Genomic DNA, 21,113 nt, shown 5'->3' with positions numbered 1-21,113 from the left:
AAATCTTCCCATTATATTTGTGGAACGCAAAGAGACAGAAAAAAAATGAATGCAATATTTCTAAGGAAAAGCAGATGAATTACATGTACTCTTTCATGATCGCTGCACACAAGAACCAGGCAAATAAGAACTTGTGTAGATGCCGCGAAGAGCTCTTTCACAACTAGGGAGCTCTCTTGTCCTTGGATCCATGATGTACTGAGGGAACAGGAAAGATGAAGGTTTGAGGTGCTGTCAAATTCTTATTGCACAGAGCCTCCGTCTGATTCTGGATCGGAGTCCTTTGGTTGCAGACTTGAAGGTGATTTGTTCTTGAATAAGCGTTTTGAATTTTGTCCTCCATTTGTGAAAATGTAAAACTAATAAAAACTAGTTCACACAAATGATTTGAGAAGTACAACACGCAAACACAGTACTCTTCCAGAGAAGGCAAGGTCTCTAAAAAAAGGGGGAGGAAAATAGTACTGGCAAAAGAACCAAGTAAACAGTTTATTCTAACTGAATTAATCTGATCACTGTTGGATATTTGTTTTCCTTTATTTCAATTTTAATTACAGATTTCAGAATGTAACACGCCTGAATAAAATCTCCTGAATTTGGGGGTAAACAACAGGCTCATTAAGATGTTAATTTTCCCAGCAGGAAAATGAAAAGTTGCACAAAATACTCAACACTCCAGTTATAAGGACACTTACTTAAAACAAAAGGTTTTTAATTGTGTTACGGAATGCATGACTTGCAGAAACAGCGCTGTGTCACAACAGGGGAGAAGACGCCTGTGACTGCGCTGCAGTTCACAACACATTATTTCTGCAGCTAGCGCAGTGTGCAGAATTGGCAATGAGGAGGAGAAGGCACGCAATTCTTCGGCGGCGATGATCCCGGCTTCAGAATGAATCTGTTTTACAATGGCCTGCCGGTGTTTGACATAAGCCTGAAGATATTCCCTACCCTGCACCGCGGCCAGCACGCCAACGTGACGGGCACGCCACTTGCCACCCTGCGCTCAGTCCCCCGTCGGAGTCGGGCAGAGTTCCGAGGCCAATTTCAATCACCCCCCCAGCTTTGAAGGACAAAGCAGACAGGTGACCATAAACAATTAATCAACATTTTAACACCTCTCCATCTGCCCGGCAGAACAGGAGAGAGGAGAACTGTCACTCAATCCACCGTGCCTCTGCCTGGCCTTGGCTCCATCAGCAGACCTCCTCTCAGGGAAACTCTACCTATCCAGCGCTGGAATAAACTGATAATTAGAAGCAGATGTTGGCATTTATGAGTTGTAACTCTGGAACAGACATCCTATTTAGGGTTGGCAAAACCAAAGCCGTTTTTTTAATTTAAAAAAATTATGTTATGCCACTTGGACCTAAAGAGTAGGAAGACAAACCCTTCGTCTGTTTCATTCAAAGTGACAATCAATCTTATGACCATTATATTTACTAAGCTTTTTTGTTTGGGCATAAGGGGCCAACCTTCATTCAAGTTATGAACAGAGCAAAGGACTTTGTTTCTACATGAAATGGCCCTTTTTAAAGAGATTAGAGCCTGGCCACACTAAAATCAGACCCAACAACAGCAAAGATGTCCAGATTCCCTACAGTATTTCCCTAGCCGCAGAATAAAGATCAGCTCTCCCTATGACCATCTGCATCAGTTCATTACGATGCACAATTCCAAGCTACCAGAAGCAGATGTGTTTGTGTCTGATAAACTGCACCGGGTATCTTGTAAGCATCTTTTTAGCTCCGTGTCAAGATAGCTGTTCTAACGTAAGGGCTCTGCACAAAATACAGAAAGTTAGGTTTGATGTATACTTCAAAAAACACTTAAATACAAAATGTTTTTTGGTTTTGACATTGGAACAGTTATCCTAAACTAATAACTTAAAACACAAGGAGCTGCCTCAGATGTAGAAAAGGGAATTATAAAAATAAGAAATGTGCACGTTAAATTCCTTCAAAGTGTCTGCAAGAAATCTTTTGTTCTTGTGTATAGCTTCAACAGGTATGAAGACATACATTTATTAAGTCTTCTTCTACAAACTATTCTGTCTTTGCACTGATTAGCAATTCTTTGCAGTCAAAGAAAACCAAATTGGTACATCTTACAGTTAAAGCCGAACAGACCAACAATTATGCTCAACATGAAATCTGACTGGAGGCTAATAGTTTGTGGACGTTAACGAGGGATCTTTAGCAAAACCTTTTTCTTTCATGCATCAGCCTATAGATTAGCAGCCAGTTCTTGTCATTATTGAAACCTAATATTATTTTAAAACTTTACTTATCTTGTTAAAAAATAAAAAAATAATAATATTCACCAACCCAAACCACAACAACTGTGCCAAACAGCCTTGGTTTACTCTATTGTTACACAAAACAGTGACAATATGTCACAGAGGCATTCTGCAAGACAATCTGTCATTTCCACCTGGAGCAGAACTCATCTTCATTTCCAGCTATCCATCACCGAAGACTAACAATAACAGCAGCCCATGGCTCAGCTGGTAAACACACACACACACACTCACATCTCTGTTAAAAAGCCCAAGTTGTTTCTGCACACTGCTGTCGGCGCAAGCCTTAAAATAAAGCTACAACAAGCTGGTAGCAGTCAGGCAGAGGGGACAAGAAAGAGCCCAAGAGCAAATATTCACAGGGATCCTAATAACAATAATCTGATCCTGGGGTGCAGTAAAGCCCATCAAGCCCTTTGTTTCTTCAGGACTCATTGCATGACAATTAGAGGCTGGTTAGCAGTCAAAGGGAAGAGGGGGGGACAGAGGAACCTGGTAGACTCTGTATTGTTCCACTCCCGGCATGAAACACACAGCTTTTTCACATGGACAGGAAACACAAGCAGCCCAAAGAATCCTGGGCAGGACAGAATTTATAAAGGTGAACTCTGCAAAAAAAAAAGAGGGGATTAAATGGAATGAAGTGGTCTACCTGTGGAGTGAAAAAAAAAAATGGGGAAAAAAACAACTTGTTAGAGCAAATCTTGCACTCACCGTATTGTAAAAGTGATAATTATGTCATTGGCTGGAGACCTGGATCTAGAACAAAACAGCTAGAAGAAAATACAACTTTTAATTTTTGTTTATCACATAGAAAATAGTAACCATCAGTCCAAACAGGAAAAACATCAATGAAAGGCAGGCTAGTTCTTTGCACAGCAACGATTATTGACACACCCAATAAGAAACAATAGCAATAGAAATTGTATAACTAAGAACCTTTCCTCTTATATGTTTAAACGCAACTAAAATGACCTCCTCAGCCCAGATGTCTCCCCCTAGATTTGCTTCCTAAACAAATCCTGCTGTCTAACCTACTGAGGTTAGAAAAGGTAGGATTGAATTTACATTTGAGTTATGTACCTTTAGTTACTTGCAAACATGCATCCATTAAATGTATTCTGAGCCTGAGGAAGATAAATGAAGCCAGATGCAGAACATTATAAAAACAATAATATACTGCTTACATTCAGAAGCTCTGTAATCTTGAAAAACAAGATCATTTCTGGCTTGGAGTCTCACAAAGTTTGCAATGGAGTTACAGTCCGAAGTAGCGTGGCACTTGACCTTTGTCTCATTCATCCCCACCAGCAGTAAATCTGGCTCAAAGCAGAACCCACCGGGAAAACCTATGGCCAGCTTATTTAAGGCTGAAGTCACAAGGGCAAGGCCTTTGGCAGCCAGTTGTCTAGCATTCGATTCATCCCTTTGCTATCTGCAGGCTCGTGCAAGCCAACCCTTCACTGCACCCACTTCATAAAAGTTCTGACAGAGACCTGATCCACACTGTAGTCAATAAATTAGGGACTGAGAACATTTGTTTGAAGAAGAGCAATGGCATGATTTTGGAACATGCAAAAGCAATCAAGTGGCAGCGAGTTCATCAGCCCTTATGGAAATCTTTTCCACCTTGTGAAGTTCACATGCTTTTTTTTATAGGAAAGCCACTGTTTTCAGCATTTGCCATTTTTCGTTTTACTCTAATAAACACTCCACTTTCACTTTTGACCTCTAAGTAATCTCGGTGATTAAACACAAATGGACACAAGAAAGTGATTACAATATTTTGACAAATTGGAAATCTCAAGATCTAAGAATATAATGAAATTGTATAAGACAAAATCATGTAGAAGAAAAGAATGGTATTCTTGGAGCTTCTGGTTATAGCTGAATGAACACCAAGGGTCTCCGATACCTGTACTGTTACTAAGGAGCAGACTTTTTTTTACTACCTCAAAAAAAGCACCACTAAATTGTGTGATCTGCGTGAAATGCGATTCCATTTCTTGAAACAGCTTATACATTTCCCAGCCATTTTTTTTTACTACTAGCGGAAAATGACTGGTCTTACATCTGACTTAAAGCACATGCTGTTTACAACACACTCGGTTAATTGTTTTATTCAATGGTAGGAAATGGTTCCCCATCCTGCAAAGATTTATAGTGGTAATTTGTATAGCTCCAGCTCAAAGATCAAGCCAGTTACTGTATTAGAGGACTGGAATTAAATCAATTAAACCCCCTAACCACGCTTTCTAGGGCTCGCTTGCACTGATTAGTAAGTGCCCACACCTGGGACTTAACCTGTTTTTGCCTTTCTATACCTGGGAGCTTGAATCTGCTAAATTACCCCACAAGAAGAGGTATCCCACTGTACAGTTAATCCAGCAGTATGGCGTCTCATTATTTTAACTAACACCTTAACTCAGGCAGACCACACTGGAAAAAGCCACTGCAATTTTCAGGTGAGGTGATCTTTACGAGTGAAAGAAAATCACTGGCTAAAGAGCAGAAAAAAAGCAATCAAAATGTCTACATTTAAATAATATATCTTCAAACTTGACTCAAATTCTTAAACAAATAAGGAATCTACGAAGTCTAGAGATATCAATGATAAGCAAAATGGATCTGAGAAGCAGATATAATAACTATAACTATAGTCCTCATAATAACTATAGCCCACACACGAAGAAGGCTCCACAGCCAAAACGTTGCATTTCCTTTCTTCTCTTTTCAGCATTGAATAAACCCTTTGCTTCCTATAATAACAATATGTGCACTTTGACAAATCTCAAATTTCACTAGCATGTAATAAATTCATACATTTAACAAGCTATGTAAAACAGAGAGCTGAAAAGACCTAAGGACTAGAAAATGTTGTTGAGGTCTTACTTCCAAAATTCAAATGCAAAGATAAAATCTCATGAAAAACTTAACTACAGTATGTTTTGAAGAGCGTCTCCATTTCTGTAGAGAACAATTGGTGCAATGCAGACAGGACTTCCTCAATTGACTTGGGCTTCACAGACGAGCGTCACCCACAGACCTTAGCAGTACTTCCAAGTTACTGGAGATTTTCAGAGACATCAAGGCCTGGCTATCTATATGCATAAGCTGCTACTCTGGCTCAACAAGTATGGCAGCAAAGTTTTATCAGAAATCTCAATCAACCAATGCAAGTCTCACTTGAACTGTTATCAACTAGGAATCAGCTAAATAACACATACAGGAGTTTTTGTGATTTTACACATCGAAAGCTGGAAGAAATATTGAGAGTGATGTGGCTTCTCTAAAATTTACACCATGGAATTGCTGTGCTTCATTTACTGATGACTGATTCACATGTAAAGCTATTCACAACATACGCTACTGATGGACAGCAAATGGTGCCTGCCATTACCAAGTCACTGAGACACTTGTGGGGGTGGCAACAACATGATATGTAAAGGGATCATTATCTCTATCTACACAGCCCTCCGTTCTTCACAGCCACAGTGTCAGAGGTCTAATATGCAGGAATTGCAAAACAATCCCCTAACCAATCTCAACAGAACTGAACACAGATATTGTCATAATGGGTCATGATGTTTGCCCTCACAGAGACAAGAGGAGAAATGTTTCAGTCTGAGAGGAGGGAACCGCCAGAAGAGAATGGACTCCTGTCCTGCTCGATCTGAGCTCCATTGAAAATGCCTGTGCAATCGTTACAAGATGTTTTGCATCCTAAAAAAAAATCTTTGAAGATCTATTTCACAGTTGGTCGCTGCCTTGAGGGAATAGTGAAGGACAATGCTACAATTCACGCATACAATTCATGTCTTTTATTTTAAGCACTCCTTGTCATTGGCAGGCTTGTCCAATGTTCAAGGTGACTAGACTCTACAGAGGTATCAAACTATTCTTCTGGGAGGCAAGGAGAAGAAAGAGAGGGGAGGCTTACCATAGTCCACTGGCCACTTAATATGTTCCATTTCTGCAGTGCTGTTGAGCATTTTTTAATTCCAATTAAAAAAAAACATGCTCAGGTTAACAGAGTTTCTTTCTAATCAGGTGACCCTTGAATTTCTTAGATGTGTGCAAATTAAGTTTTCACCCGAGACATCACACCTTTAATTAAATTAAAACATTTGTGCTAAAACCGTTGTCAAAACAGAGGAAAGGGGCTGAATAATTGAATGAATATCAATATGTGACGAGTGACTGAGTTATCCTAGCTGTCAAGTCACTACATTTGAATATTCATTTTATTCCCCCTCGCTTATCTTCTGCTTATCTCTGGTGATATGTTATTAGTGTTTGTCTAGGTAACGAGAAAATATAAGTAATGTTAAGCAAAAGCTCCCAATAAAAGTTAGCCCACAGGAAACAGACCAAAAACTAGTACTAATCACTACTTTTTTTCTGTTAGTTTAATTATTTTTGTTAGAAAACAAATGCTCCCCATTCAGATATTTTCCTTTTCTCCATTTCTCATACATTTATTAGTATTAAATTGATTACCAAACTACGACGTTTTAATTTTTATTGGGCTAATGCAATAGTCATTAATAAACAAAACAGAAATGACGCACCTTTAATTTGGTTAAGGAAAGAACCTTAACAAAAACATTTATCATTCCAGACAGACTCAGTGAATGAAACCAACCTAACTCAAAGGTCAGTTTGCTGCCAAAATACTGTGTATTTAAACAGCCATTATTACATTTCTTAATTTCACCAATTGTACTTCATGTAAGAAATAAATCATAAAGTAAATAAACCATAAGGTTGATCATAAATACACTTAAAAGAAAATGGAAATAACAATCCTAGCTCTCTTCAGTTAATGCCAATTTCGTTTGATATACCTCAGTATACTCAAAAAGTCATTTGGCACATCACAGAAGGTTGCTTGAGCAGTGCACTTACGTTTGGTTCTTCCTTCAATCGCAGCCTACTTTTTTTCTGCACCATATATTGATTTGAATGAAAACAACTTGCTAATCCAAATAAACACGATGTCAGCAAGCCATTCAAGCCAACAAAAATATTAGCACAGCATGATATGTTGTGGAAGCCACAGGGTTACTAGTGTTGCTAGTGATTTTAACCTCTGAATATAGGATGCATAGAGGGAAAAAAAAGTTATCACTCAGATAACCAAGTGACCATACTATAATCTTTTGTTGAACACATTTCTGATGACAAGGTTTATTTATTATTAAGACACGTCATCAACAAAGAGTGAAATATTTGTTGTCTACACTGAACAGTTCACCCGGAAAGCCTGTAAAACTAACAAACAGGGCCTCCGATGCCCAAATCGAGCTGGATTTTCCTTGCTTGGCTGCTCATGCGGGATTAATTCTGGGTTAGGAAATGGAAACACCCCAGAGGACCCATGTGGCCCTGTGAACTGTCCTGATGAGGGCTTCTGGGGAGCTAACCATCCTCATCTCAACCACATCCTGCACTGTACCTGCCTCAAATCCCAGAGCACATGACTAGAGAGATGTGACCCAGCACAGCATGGGGAGGAGGCTTTGGCAAGTTTTAAGGTCATGCTAATTGCAATATTCCACTCTCATGTCTTCCCATGTTATGAATGCATTTACATCATGGTGCAGGTGCTGTGTGTCCTTTAAACCTTTAATTAAATATCACTCAAAAGGTTAATGCAGGTAACAGGTACTACATACTTCATTTACAGGACGAAACAGAGGTACAGAACCGTGACAAAATAAAAACAAAACCTGACAGGGTTAGTTAGATAATCGCAATGCCTAGATCAGGAATTGCTTCAGACTGAAGTAATCCCCATTACATCAGAAAGCATTTGAAAGACAGTTAATACCTTCTTCCGTTAAAAAATAAATAAATTGAAAGCTTCCACTGGTAACTAATCATTATGGTTTAACACGATATTCGACAAATGGATGCAGACTTAATATGCCCACACCACAATAAGAAGGCACATATGGCAGCAATCATTTTGTATACTCACAGGGTGACGATATAAACAAAACTTTTAAGATAAAAAATAGAACTGCTTTACAGACTATTTGAAATAAATTTCACACCTTCTGAATGACCAACGTCTGCAAATTGCACCCTTTTCTGACTTGTTACCATACACTGCTTGTTTCAAAACATCATTTAGGACATGATTAAGATACATGGAGTGGGGCTACGACAGAGATCCTTTGATCGTCTGTGAAAACCCGTGTTTAAACAGTGAAAAATAATGCTAACGGTAGAAAGCAGTGAGAATCAGGAAGTATTTCAATACCAACTTCAAGCGCAATATCTATGTATAACAGCAGATCTTTAATTGCATGTTTCCATATTTTTTATTTGGGGTCCCAGAATGATTAGGTAGCTGTGCAATAAAGAGGAAGGCTTCTGGAATATGTAAAATGATTGTTGAGAGCCACAATAGCACCAGCATTTATTTTTTCGAAAAATAAAGTGTAGAAACTTACCAGCCTTCTTGCAAATTCTTTATTTTCAGATAAAAATCCATAGCCTGGATGCACCTATAAATAGATTACAAACAGTAAAATTTATAATGCTCAAATGTAGCAAGATCACTAATTCAATCTGAAATATTTCCAAAACAAAGACAAAATATCCTGATTCTGCTTAATAGCAATATGAGTGTTTGACAATAGAATCTAATGCATATATCTACTTCACCTGTATGTGCTAAGTTTATTATTGTCTATATTGCTCCTTTATTTGATTTATTCTAAAAGATATGATCAGCAATGACAATGACAGCACTCACAGAAACACAGCCTCTGATCCAGGTGTTTTTAGGTTTGCTCCAATAATTACACTTGAAAAATGAAGGAATACAAGTAACATAATACAATAAACTGAACGGGTATATTCTGACCAACTACTGGACCTCAGTGACTGAGCCAATTCTCTTGTACAATGTACAGGGTTTAAACTTGAACTAATTAATGCTGAAACAGCTTTCACTGAAAAACAGAGATAAACATGCAATCTAAAATTTAGTTAAAGCTAACCAAAAAAACAGATTTTTGTTAATAAAGCTCAACCTGCAATCAGTAGGATTCAAAGCTGTGTTTGTGTTTTTTCAAACAGGGCCTGTTCAAAAATAGCATTTAACATTCCAACAATTAAATCTGTGCACAGATGTTAATGAGCAACATCTTATATTAATTTGACATCAGGTTTCTAAAGACAATTAACTGATTGACCCTAATTAAAAGGCAGCCGAGATACATTGAAAATAAATCAAATTGCAAAGTAGGAAAACCATGAATTCTGCTATTTTTTGTTGTTGTGTAGAAAGAGAATGAAAACTCAATGGAGAGTTGCCCATCAAGCAACAATGCCAGGCTGATTATCTGCATAATAAGGGTTAGGTATCAGACAAAGAAAGGGAAGTAGCTCAGCTGATCTTTCTTTTCCGCTGTGTTTTTGTCTCTCCTGCCTCAGTGAGCTGTCTGAAACACTGAAGACTGCTGGGATTCAGTCAGAACCTCCGATCTGCACTAAGTATTACAACAATCAAGGGGAATTCAGAGAACACCCTTAGAATCGCTTACTTAAGAATTTCACCTACTTTCAAATAACATTGTTTCAATTTTAATGAGGATCTCTTATTTACAATGCATATATTATATGTTAGTAAGGCATCTGTCTCCCATTTATTTTGTATGCTTAACCTTGCATCAAGCACTAAAGCCCTCACTGCTCTATTAATCAATTGTATTCTCAAGTATGTGTGCCTTGAGAATAACAGGCCACAGCACAGTAAAAATACTCAAACCTCTAAGTAACCGTCTTTAATTCTCCTCAGTGTTTACTGAACATATTTCATCTCTTTAAAAAGATACACCTTGACTACCTGTCGGAGCATTACTTACATGTTGACGGGTGCAGTTTTATCGATAAATAAATAATCAATGTTGTTTTATCAATCAATCAATAAAAGTTAATGAATTTCATTACAGGAAAATTAAAGACCAGATAACAATGAAACTAAACCTGGATGCAAATCTCTAGCAGGTCTCAACCAGACCAAAGTCTGATCTCTGAGCACAAATCTAAGAAGCTCAGACTCCTCTGTGTCCTTGGTGTCTGAAGTGGAACAAGCTGTGAGGTTTACAACAGGTTTAACCCATTCAGTGCACACCTAGTGGTTTGTATTTGCTACTAAAACCAATGGTAAAACAAAGTATATATGATGCAATGATTTTCCACTGTGTATGGAGTCATGTGCACAGCAAATAATGCATGAATAACTATATTATGTCATAACGAGTCTATTCTCTGTGCAATGGTGATAAATAGTGAATAAGACTCAAAACATGACCAAGTTGTTCACAAGATGCACCAGAGTGTAGGACAATGCTGATTATATTAACTGTTAACATATTATACTCTTTATAAAATATTTTTAAAATATTTAAAAATGCATGTAAAACATGCCAAACGCTATTCTACTGCACATCAGGGCCCTCTCTGATTGCCGCAACCTTTCCCACTTCCACAATTAAATACAAAAAGCACATCACTGAATTATGTACATGTAATGTTAAGAGTTTTCTTTTGTCTACATTTGGTGATGCCAATTTTTTTTGACAAATTGTGAACATTGCTTTCTTATCCATCAGCCTTGAAACCTTGGTGTACAGATTTTTTAATTTGAACCCTGTGTTTTGAAAATGTACAAAAAAAACGGGGCACTCAATTTTTTTATTACATATTTCAACCCAGCTTTTTAATCTCTGTAAAAACAACGCCATTCTAATTCTCTCATGCACTGCAAATTGCCCCCCGTAGTGTTTTTGTTGTTTCTTGTTTGGTTAAATAATGTATTCTACCCTGAAAATTCTCCTCTAATTTCTAGCTTTCCTTATTCAAATAAAAGAGGAGACATCCTTCACTAATACATTACACCAGCACACCTTTCGCTATATATATAAGGATTAGATGGGCACAGTATCATTTCCTATTTCCCCTCATCCTCACTCCTTGAGCACCTGGATATCTCACCTCCTTCATGTCTCAGAATTAAAGCCCTGTCGCATACCTAGAATTTTACATTTTCTCTTTTTGCTTTTTGTCTTTTTTTTTTCTTACTGCAAATTCGGGAACAAGCTGGAGCTGCTCCCTGGTGTGAGAACTGAATCCAGCAGCCACCTGCAAGAACAGCCACCAGGACTGCCAGATGCCACGAAGCCTTTGATATTTTTCAGCCACTGTTTTTTGGCTGCCTTTAAAAACCCGTGCAGCATGAACGCATAAGCTAAACAGGAATATCAAACGCAGTCTCCTTCTCTTTCCGTCCCTCTTTTTTTGTCTATTTCTTGGGAAAAAAAGGTCTTGTTTTTTCCAAAAGCCTTTTTTTTTTCCGGGGGTTTGAGTTTGGGGTATGTTTAAGCCGCAGTGGCAGCATGACTCTGACTCATTCAGACTCACAGCTTGGGCTCCGGTTTTCCTAATGGCCTCCATGATGGCATCCATGTTAAGGTAGCTTTTGCTGGTGGGAGCCGGGCCAACACATACTGCCTCATCCGCCATTTTCACATGCACCTGATGAGAGAGAAGAAACAAGCGCACAGAGCTAAAGAACAACAACATAAAACAGAAAGCACATGTACACATGCCCCTAAAATAAGAAAAAAAAACATGGGAATCTAAAGAGACAGAGATGCAGGGGGCATTAAATATATTTATCACAAAGAAAATATTCATAAGCCTTTTCATGTCTGCTCTCCCCCAGTTTGCTGTATTAATTAGGAGCTCTAGGCTGAAATGGTTGTATTCTACAGATTATTTCTTCGGTAAATAGAGCTGTTTGACAATGTTTGGAGTCCATTACTTGCAACTAATGTCCAGTAAGTGACATGATATATTACTGACACATTTCAAGGGAAACAAAATATGTTATGCTTGTAACCAACATTGTTTATACATTCATATTGAGAAACCAACATTCATAGCTAGCTCCAAGCTGGCACCCCAGGAAGATGGGGATAATTAGAGTGAATTGACTAAAAGGGATGCAATGAATATCCCTGCACAGCATCAGGTCAGAGCTGTGCACAAATTAAAGCTAAGTCTAAAGAGTTCAATATCAATTCATGTGAACCAGAAAAATATAAGAACAAATTCAGGCTGGCACCTCACCTTATGTATTTAAAGGTGCGTCTTATTTATTTAATCCAGCACGCAAATATGTCTGTGAGCCACTGTGGTCCAAAATAAATGTAGGCACACTGTACAAGAGCAGAAATTGCATACAAGATCTTGTAACAAAATGCTCACATTTTTTAAAGAAATTCCAGTTGAAAGCAAGTTCTGTGATGTGGACTAAGGTACCTAAAACACATAATCAGGAATTTAATTTATTCATTTTCAACATAAACAACATAGTACTGATCCCAGAACGTGCAGTAGTTCCTGACTGTTTTACAAACAGGATGGGTGAAAATACTGGAAACCACTGACATTTCCCTTCTGTCCATAAGGGTCAATGAATTTACCACAGAGCTCAACAAGCTTCTACTATCGAAGAACAACACACACACACACCTGAGAAGAACATGGTGACAGAACTGCAGCTAATTAAGTGACAGACAATTGCACTCAGGGGAGACATTCCTGGGAATTACTGTCAACAACTGAATAAACACTGTGGGGAAGGGGAGGTGTTTATGGGCCAGTTGTTCATCACTTTCTTTTTTAGTAAGGTGCTAAAATGAATCACTGCTTTGACTTTTACCTTTCAGCACAGAAATTATACGTGTGTGAGGGTACACGTGTATATAAATGTCATCTCTTCTCATTTTTTTCTTCATTGAATATTTCTATGATACACTAAGTTCTCTTCTAAAAGCAGGACAACGAATCCCAATTGTCACTACTTATTTTAATACATTTGCCATTTCGCTCGTGCCTGTTTCCATCCAGAGCTTTCACACATGCCTACCAGGTTGAAGTTTGAAGAGCTCCTTATCTTTACAGTGATTTTTTGTTTGTTAGAAATAGCAATTTTAGTTAAATCAAATGAAACAGCATCTAAAGTAATACCAAATTAACCAATATTCTTGAACCAACAACAAAAACACTGTTATCTTTTAAAAATTAGAAGAAAAGAGACAGAAGTGTCAGGTACTAGAAACAGTAAAGATTAAGAAATCCCCAGGGCCCAGTGGTATTTTACCAATTGTACTCAAAGAAATGAGACATGATATACAGAAGCCATTGACATAAGTCTTTCAACAGTTTCTCAAAACAGGGATAGAACCCATGGACTGGAGAATTGCTAATATTGCGCCCTTCCATAAGAAAGGTGGGTAAAACGAAACAGGGTTGTTGTTCTCTAATTACTTAAAAGTGGAGGACACAACTGGAAAAGTTCATTTTGTATTCAAGTACACTTAAAACTGAGAAGAGGCAGTTCTTCACCCAAAGAATTATGAGACGATGGAACAAGCTAGTCAGTAATGTTGTTGAAGCCACTGCCCTGGTTTCCTTCAAGACATGGATGGATGAGAACCTTGGACCAATTCCTAACTACCAAGCTGAATGACCTTCTTTCATTTGCAACCGTTCTGAACTCCACCACATTGGCATCAATTTAAAATAAGATAAAAACCAACTATACTGTAGCCTAAAAGAACAAAATAGTATGGATCTATAAGTATACTTGTATCACTGGAACTCTTTCAAAAAATTTCCAAACAGGTTTTTAAGCATAACACTTAACACATTCAGTTTAATACTGTTTTGTTTTGACAGTTTTGCTCAGCTATTCTTGAAGGGGAAAATTAAATATATGAAATGAAGAAAGTCTTACATGGACAAAACCCTATTCCCATCTCTGAGCCAGACCTTAGTATAATACAATCTAGTTCAAGTAGGTAGCTGTGTCAGCATGCGTAGGCTGCAAAGGAATAAGAGAAGAGAAGAAAAGAAACAGTGTTTCGGCTGTGGAGCCTTCTTCGAGTGACACCCGATGAAGGCTCCACAGCCGAAACACTGTTTCTTTTCTTCTCTTTTCAGCATGGAATAAACCTTTACTGGTTCCCCATACAATCTAGGTCCCGTAGGACTAGTAAAATGGAAATCTAAATATTGGTATTTCAATTTCTTCCACCTTCACGATTTTGCAACATTAAGATTTGAAACTATCCATCGTCACTGAATGTTAATTGCTTTTAAGTGTAGTATTTATTGCTTTTACTTAAGAAGAACAAATGATGTGAATATGTTTTCAGATATATACAGATTCTTTCTTGTCTTTTTTTAACTAAAGCCCTAAGAAAGAACTCTGTAAGAAAGAGGGCATTAATTTGTGTATTGGCCTTGAGCACGCCTGCTGAACCAAGCAAATTAATTTGTCATAGGATCAATACTGTAGATCCATTTGCTAACTTTCCATCCATCCATCTTTTATCCAATACAGGGTCACAGCCTATCCAGCAAGCAATGGGCACCAGGCAGGATACACCCTGGACAGGATGCAAATCCACTGAAGAGCGTACACATACACAAACACACACCAGTGCCAATTTTCCTAGAAGCTATTTAACCTACCAGTATGTCGTAGGAATGTAGGAGCAAAACAGAGAACGTGGAGAAGAACAAACAAACTCTACGCAGATAACACCCCAAGAATTGAATCCAGGGCCCCAGCGCTGCAAGGCAGCAATGCTAACCATTGTGCCACCCTAATATTAAACCAATAATAAAGAGAGATATTTTGTAAGGCATCGAAAAAAGACATCTTACTCTTTAAATGGTCATATATATATATATTGGTTTAATGCACTAATACTCATAACAACCACCTCTGCCTTCCTGGTAATTAAATATGCAACAATGGTTGATTAATCTGAGAAATATAGTATGATAACTTGTGATATGGCTGCAGAAAGTCTTCTGAGTCCTGTCTCCTTTAAGGATCCCTTGCTACCTCCTGAGTGTGAGCTGACAAAGAGCAAGACAACGCATCCACCGGAAAGGAACACGGGCTGATTTTGTCTGCGCAAAGGTGATTTGTATGCACAGCCGATCACTGGGTTTAATCACACTGCAATGATGCCACAGGGCAGCCAAAGAGAGAGGGAGTGTGCTCTGGGAATGCTGCATGAAGACTCCAGTAAGGGACAAAAAAAAAAGTGCTGGTGATCAACTCAGACCCACTCAACAACTTGCAACAGCCCAATGCCAGGAATGTCCAAATTTGGAAGCGTCATCTGAAGGATCACTTCCGCGTGGCATCAGCTACAGCTGCTGACAGAACTGGGCATCAGTACTGCCTGATGACTGTAATCCGTCATCAGGCTCCCCTGCAACCGTAAGATCATGACTCAATGTCACTGGGCTGCACAACAGCAGTTTTAATATTAACATGGATGAAATCTCCGAGATACTGGCAAGGGGGTTGTGCTGAATCCCCATATTCATTTGCCAGTGATAGAAAGCATGTATCCCCACACGCGAGGGTCAAAACATTCTGCACCAAACTGCAATCGGTGTCAAGCCCCAGTTCGCTGTGCTGAAAGATATTAAACCCATCAAGCACTTGCAAGAACATGCAAACATTAGCATGCGTATAGATTTAACCCACATTTATTATTTTTAAACTCTGCTATGCAAATTAAAATGCGTGCCCCGTCTTAAGACTCTGAGACATTTTTGCACCAGTCAGATTATGAAATATGTACTGTTACATCATTTCCAGCATTTATAAATCTATCAACCAGATATTATCTTAACATTGGTACTGCATTCATCTTTAACTCATTCTTTGGGATCTGCACGGGTGGTACTGGGCACATAATGAACTGCCTGGTAACGTCAACATCTGCCCATGGCAGCTGGGTACTACACCAATTGCTCAGACATGCTGGCAAACGGTTTTATGCTGATGCAAATTTAAACACAGAGGAATTCGAAGTGCCGTGCACAAATAACTGAAAAAGAAAATAAGCTGGTCTTCCACAAAGTCTTATTTAAAAAATATTTTTCTTCAAACAAAATAAATGTGTAATTTAAACAGGGTGTACCACATAAAATACGTCCATTATTTATTAATGTGGATATTACATGGCACACAGAGCAGTACAAACTAAATAAAGACTAGTAAACTAGTTCGGTTCCGCTACTGTGGAAACACAGGTGACCATGACTTCATGATTTCCTGGGTGTTTATACTGAGCAATAAACACTTTTCAGAATTTGAGGTGTCTCAACTGCAAACATAATGAAATCACCCCCCTTGCTGCTTTTTTGTGTGAACAACCTTTAACTTCCTACTGCACCTAAGGGAAGGCAATCAGGCAATCACAAACAGTGGATCTGAAAAATGTAAAGGCTGCAATATGTATTTGGTCTGTGAATTAGATTATAAAGCAACGCCATTCTACAGATACTTGGGCCAGCCGACTGTGTGAACCTCAAATGTTAGAGACATTTAAAGCTTAGCACACCTCCAGTAGGTGACTTCACACTTGTCTGAGTTAGAACGATTTTTTTAAAGTCATGCAATGTTCAAGGAGGAACACGCTTATGGGCTACGTGAAGGAGATACAAGGGATTTTCACAGAGGTCCTCATCTTGATACTCATCCTGCTTCATGACAATTAGCCCTAATTCTGGGCTATTCACAATAAGGCACGTTTTCTTTCTAAAAGCTGCTGTCTGGAAAACATTGCTTTTCACAGCTTATTCCGCCACACTGCCATCAGTTTTAATAGTATTCCATGGGAAACATCACAAATTGTACATTTTTAGATATCAAAGCGCTTAAGAAGCAAAGGCATAAAAGCTGCCTTCTTTCAACCTGTCATCTCCGGCATTTTATCCATTGTGACTAAACTCTGACTTTCAGCAGCAATATGCGTATTCATATTTCAGAGCTTTCATGACAGGGATCCCATCTGCATTAAAAAAGGTTTAACAGCCATGTCAGAATGGTACCATTTACAAATACCACTGGTGCAAGCATTTGATAGGGCACAAATTCCATGTTCAATACTGATGTATTCCAATAATAACCAATATCTGATGCTGGGGGATATCAGACAATAATAAAAACAACATAATGAAATAATTGCAGTAGTAAGAAGTTTATTTTTTTATACAGACATAATGAAAAATCCAAACAGCCACGTCAGGATTGTGTTTGGCATTGTACTACTTGCCTATTACCAGGCAGGGTTAATGAATAGGAACATGGAACATAATAACATCAAACAAAAATGATAAAGATTGCTAACCACTGACCAGAGTCTTCCCCGTCACCAGCACAGTGTAGCACATGAACAATCTGATTTCTGCTTCTGTTTTAAAAATCTCCCATTGACATCCTTTTCTATGTCTCATTTGTTGAATAACATTTTATTCTGCGTGTGCTGTGCAAAACTGATTTAGAAAGAACTTCAGCACAGATGCACCATTCCCACAAACATTTATATATTTATAAATGTAAGTTAGTTAAACAGATAGTCAAGTGTTCATATACAGTCAAAAACCACCATGTAACTCGGGGCTTTGTTTAATGCTACCTATCAAAGCACATAAATGTTGGGGCAGGGTGATATTAAACTATTCAGTGGTGCAGCTAATTCAAATCCTTCATTTCTGACATGGCTTAATACGACACAACAATGCTAAATGCTACTGCACATTTTCCTTTGACCAATTTGTTGTGTGCCACACTGACACTTTACTGTGACTATACAGGGATAAAGCAAGACCTGATCCTATGTCAGAAATTAAATGAGGCAGAGAAGGAATTTATTACATAATTAAATTTGTAACCAGGACAGATTCGAACATAATTTATGTAAAAACATCAACTGTGAGCAAGCCTACATTGTATAGAAAGTTGGGAAATTCCTACTGCACTTCTGAAACATTTAAATTTGATTCAGATTTAAAATATAACCACAAGATGTTGCACAATGGGTGTAAAATGAAAAATAATGTGCTAAAACTACACTGACAAGCATATTTGGTCACACGTACTTTAGTAATTCTCTACTTGGTCTTCCACACTTGGAATTAGTTCCTTCCTTTACAGCTTGCAGCTTTTTAGTCATTTGAAACCAGTTCCTGGCTTCTTTATGGAGGTATCCATGCCCATTTTTCAACACAAGAAGCTTGGAGTACTGCAGCCAACATCAGATTCTTTTTTTCAAACTGCAGCCCTCAAGTCCCACAGCACCTTTATGTCATTCAGGTGTTGGGGAATAAGCTGGCAAGTCTCTAATGCAGGTTTTTTTTTTTTTGCAGAAAGTCCTCTCTGAACTTCACAGAAGTGCAGTGTCATTATTCCGCTAGGAGGCAAAACCATCACCCAAGTAGCTTTCTAGCACCTGGTAGCACATAATACTGTGAAATGTATATTTTGTAGCTTTCATCAATCCATCAACAATATAACAGTTGCAAGCAAATACCCATGGAAGAAAAACAAGCCCATATCACCAACTTGTCTAATAAAGTCTGAAGAACTTTAATTTCCCATCTTCTAACAATATTCTATTGCTTCCTTGGGGGGACAAAGAAAAAGGCTCAGAAGCCGAAATGTTGCGTTTCTTCTTTCGACTTTTCAGCATGAAATTAACTTTTGCTTTTTCCTTCAACACCACATCACGACACAGCCCTGCACTCAGGAGTTTGTGTTTTGTCTGACTGACCATTAAAATGCGGTTAAACAGACTAATCAACACGATTCAAACATGACTCTTGGTTTACACCCATGTCACATGTCACTCTTGTCACATTTTTCTGTTTCACTTGCAGATTTCCTGTTCATCATCTCTCAATTATTGCCAAATCCTGTGCAGTAATTCCAAGAACTCTGACAATTCCTTCTTCCAGATTTTAGAGAACTATTGTTTGGTCTTCCTGTGGTCCTGTGTTATTTTATCCGGGTTTTTTTTATTAAATCACATCATTGTGAGATATGGGGACACTTTACTATTATACAACAGATCAAGTACTGTTTTAAGTGCAGCTGTCAATAATTAGCCAAGAAGACGTTTCATGTCTAAACACTTTTATAAAAGTATTAGTTTATGCATACAATGTTTCCATTTTGGAGACATGAAGATTGTTTCTTCATGAAGCTGCACCTGTACTGTATGTACTGTATTTCCCTTTCTTTGTGGTTTTAAACTGTTTTTTAAATGCCATCTACCTGTCAATGACACCAGCAGGGAATCAAACCAACGTTGCGCATTGAAGACTCTGTAGTATGTATGAATATCCTGAGTCTATAGTACTTCCACACATTCAGAGTTCAAGAATCTATACAAAAACTTGTTAGAATGGAAGGCAATAACGTATCCAAACTGACAAGAGAAGACAACAAAAACTTTGTGACATAAAAAGACATTTTAAGTGTACAAACTACCTTTATTTTGTTTTGTTTTAAATAGGGGCACTGTTTTTAGAGTGTTATATTTTTTTCAAAACAAAAGTTTTCTGTATCTTCTAATAGGTCAAATCTGAAACCAAAAAGCAAACAAAATGCTTATATACCTTAATTTCCAGGGTCCATAAAGAGTAAACTGCCTTGGCTGGTAACAATTCTATTATCTGTCTCTTATTGGTGAACAGATTCTTTGTATGTAGAGCTGCAGTTAAGGGTTTCCCCTGGGAGCCCATGAGCTCAGCAGGTTAAACTGTCAAAGCTTTTTTAAGGACTGATTGTTAAACCCCCTGTAGCTTGAGGTAAACTGACAATTTTCCATCAGCAGGGAATATGACTTTATTAGCAATTTGGAGGGAAAAAGGTGTTTTAAGGTACTTAAAACAAGTGGAAAAAGTAATTTTGCTTCCATGTTCTTGCCAGTACATGCCAAGGTTACCATATTCAATGTACAATTAATCAACACTTGATGCAATAAATGTCTTTTTGTAAAGCAAGTCAGATGATCTTTAAGGGTTTTTTTGGAAAGAAAATATCTCACACATGAAAGACTAAACCTGCTGCAGACACACTTGCAGGTTTGAATAACTGCACAGGACAGTAAATAAATTTCAAGTCTCAAAAAGCACAATTTATCTCCATCAGGGGACAAATCTCCTGATGTCTCAAGGCCTTTCTGTACCACCAGGACTGTGATATAGATGGAGGACATAATGACTTTTCTACAGAACTTAAATCTAGAGAAATAGTGTCATTAACACATTGAACTGGGTCAGGCAAATAATACTAGAAAGACAGTCTTGAACTGCTTTTTGAATGCTTTCATTCAAAAGAAAAAGGACATCTGTCTTGGCAATAGGATGAGAGTTTTAAGTGCAGTTAAAAGTGGAACAAAGCAAGAACAACTTCTGTATTAAAGAAAGACTAGGTCTCCAAATGACATTTTCTACTGTAAATTTATTACAGGACAGAAGTGAGACGAAGGAACAGACAGTGATAAAAAACATTTCTTTTAGGGCTAAGCACAATCCCTTTCTGTCACAAATTTTTCATTTCCAAAGTCTGACATCTGTTTCATGAACATTACCACAGATTTCTATCAACATAAAGTGTCATTTTGCTTGAGCTCACAAGAGATCAATTTGGAGATATTGTTAATATCAGTACAAAGATACTATGCACAGGAGACAACACTAAGCACAAAACAGAGCAGGGACAAGCTAACAGTGTTTGGGAACTTGGTCCTGTGCACAAAGCAGAAGCTTACATGGACACTCAAGCATAAGGCCGATATTTAAGACAAGGCTAGACATGAAAGAGTCCCCAAAATGCTCCATGCAAATAAATAACAGAAAAAAACAGTAGATTTCACAGCTCGGTGTCATAGAGGTCAATAACGTGTTTGGC

At 38.0% G+C, this 21,113-nt stretch overlaps 1 protein-coding gene across 1 annotated transcript in view; it reads right to left on the bottom strand.

Annotated features, from left to right (window-relative positions):
• pcca (propionyl-CoA carboxylase subunit alpha) overlaps positions 1-21,113 on the bottom strand; it is a 164,552-nt gene that overhangs the window by 133,313 nt on the left and 10,126 nt on the right. Inside the window, exons 5-6 of the mRNA XM_088913845.1 lie at positions 11,738-11,851; positions 8,761-8,814 (exon numbers count right to left, since the gene is read on the bottom strand). Coding sequence (XP_088769971.1) covers positions 8,761-8,814; positions 11,738-11,851 — 168 coding nt within the window. The remainder of the gene's footprint in view (positions 1-8,760; positions 8,815-11,737; positions 11,852-21,113) is intronic.

This window comes from Atractosteus spatula, chromosome 4 (genome assembly GCF_055471065.1).
Source record: "Atractosteus spatula isolate fAtrSpa1 chromosome 4, fAtrSpa1.hap1, whole genome shotgun sequence".
Taxonomy (NCBI): domain Eukaryota; kingdom Metazoa; phylum Chordata; class Actinopteri; order Semionotiformes; family Lepisosteidae; genus Atractosteus; species Atractosteus spatula.
The sequence above is the reverse complement of the archived record's forward strand: the minus strand, read 5'-3'. Positions and strand labels throughout refer to the sequence as shown.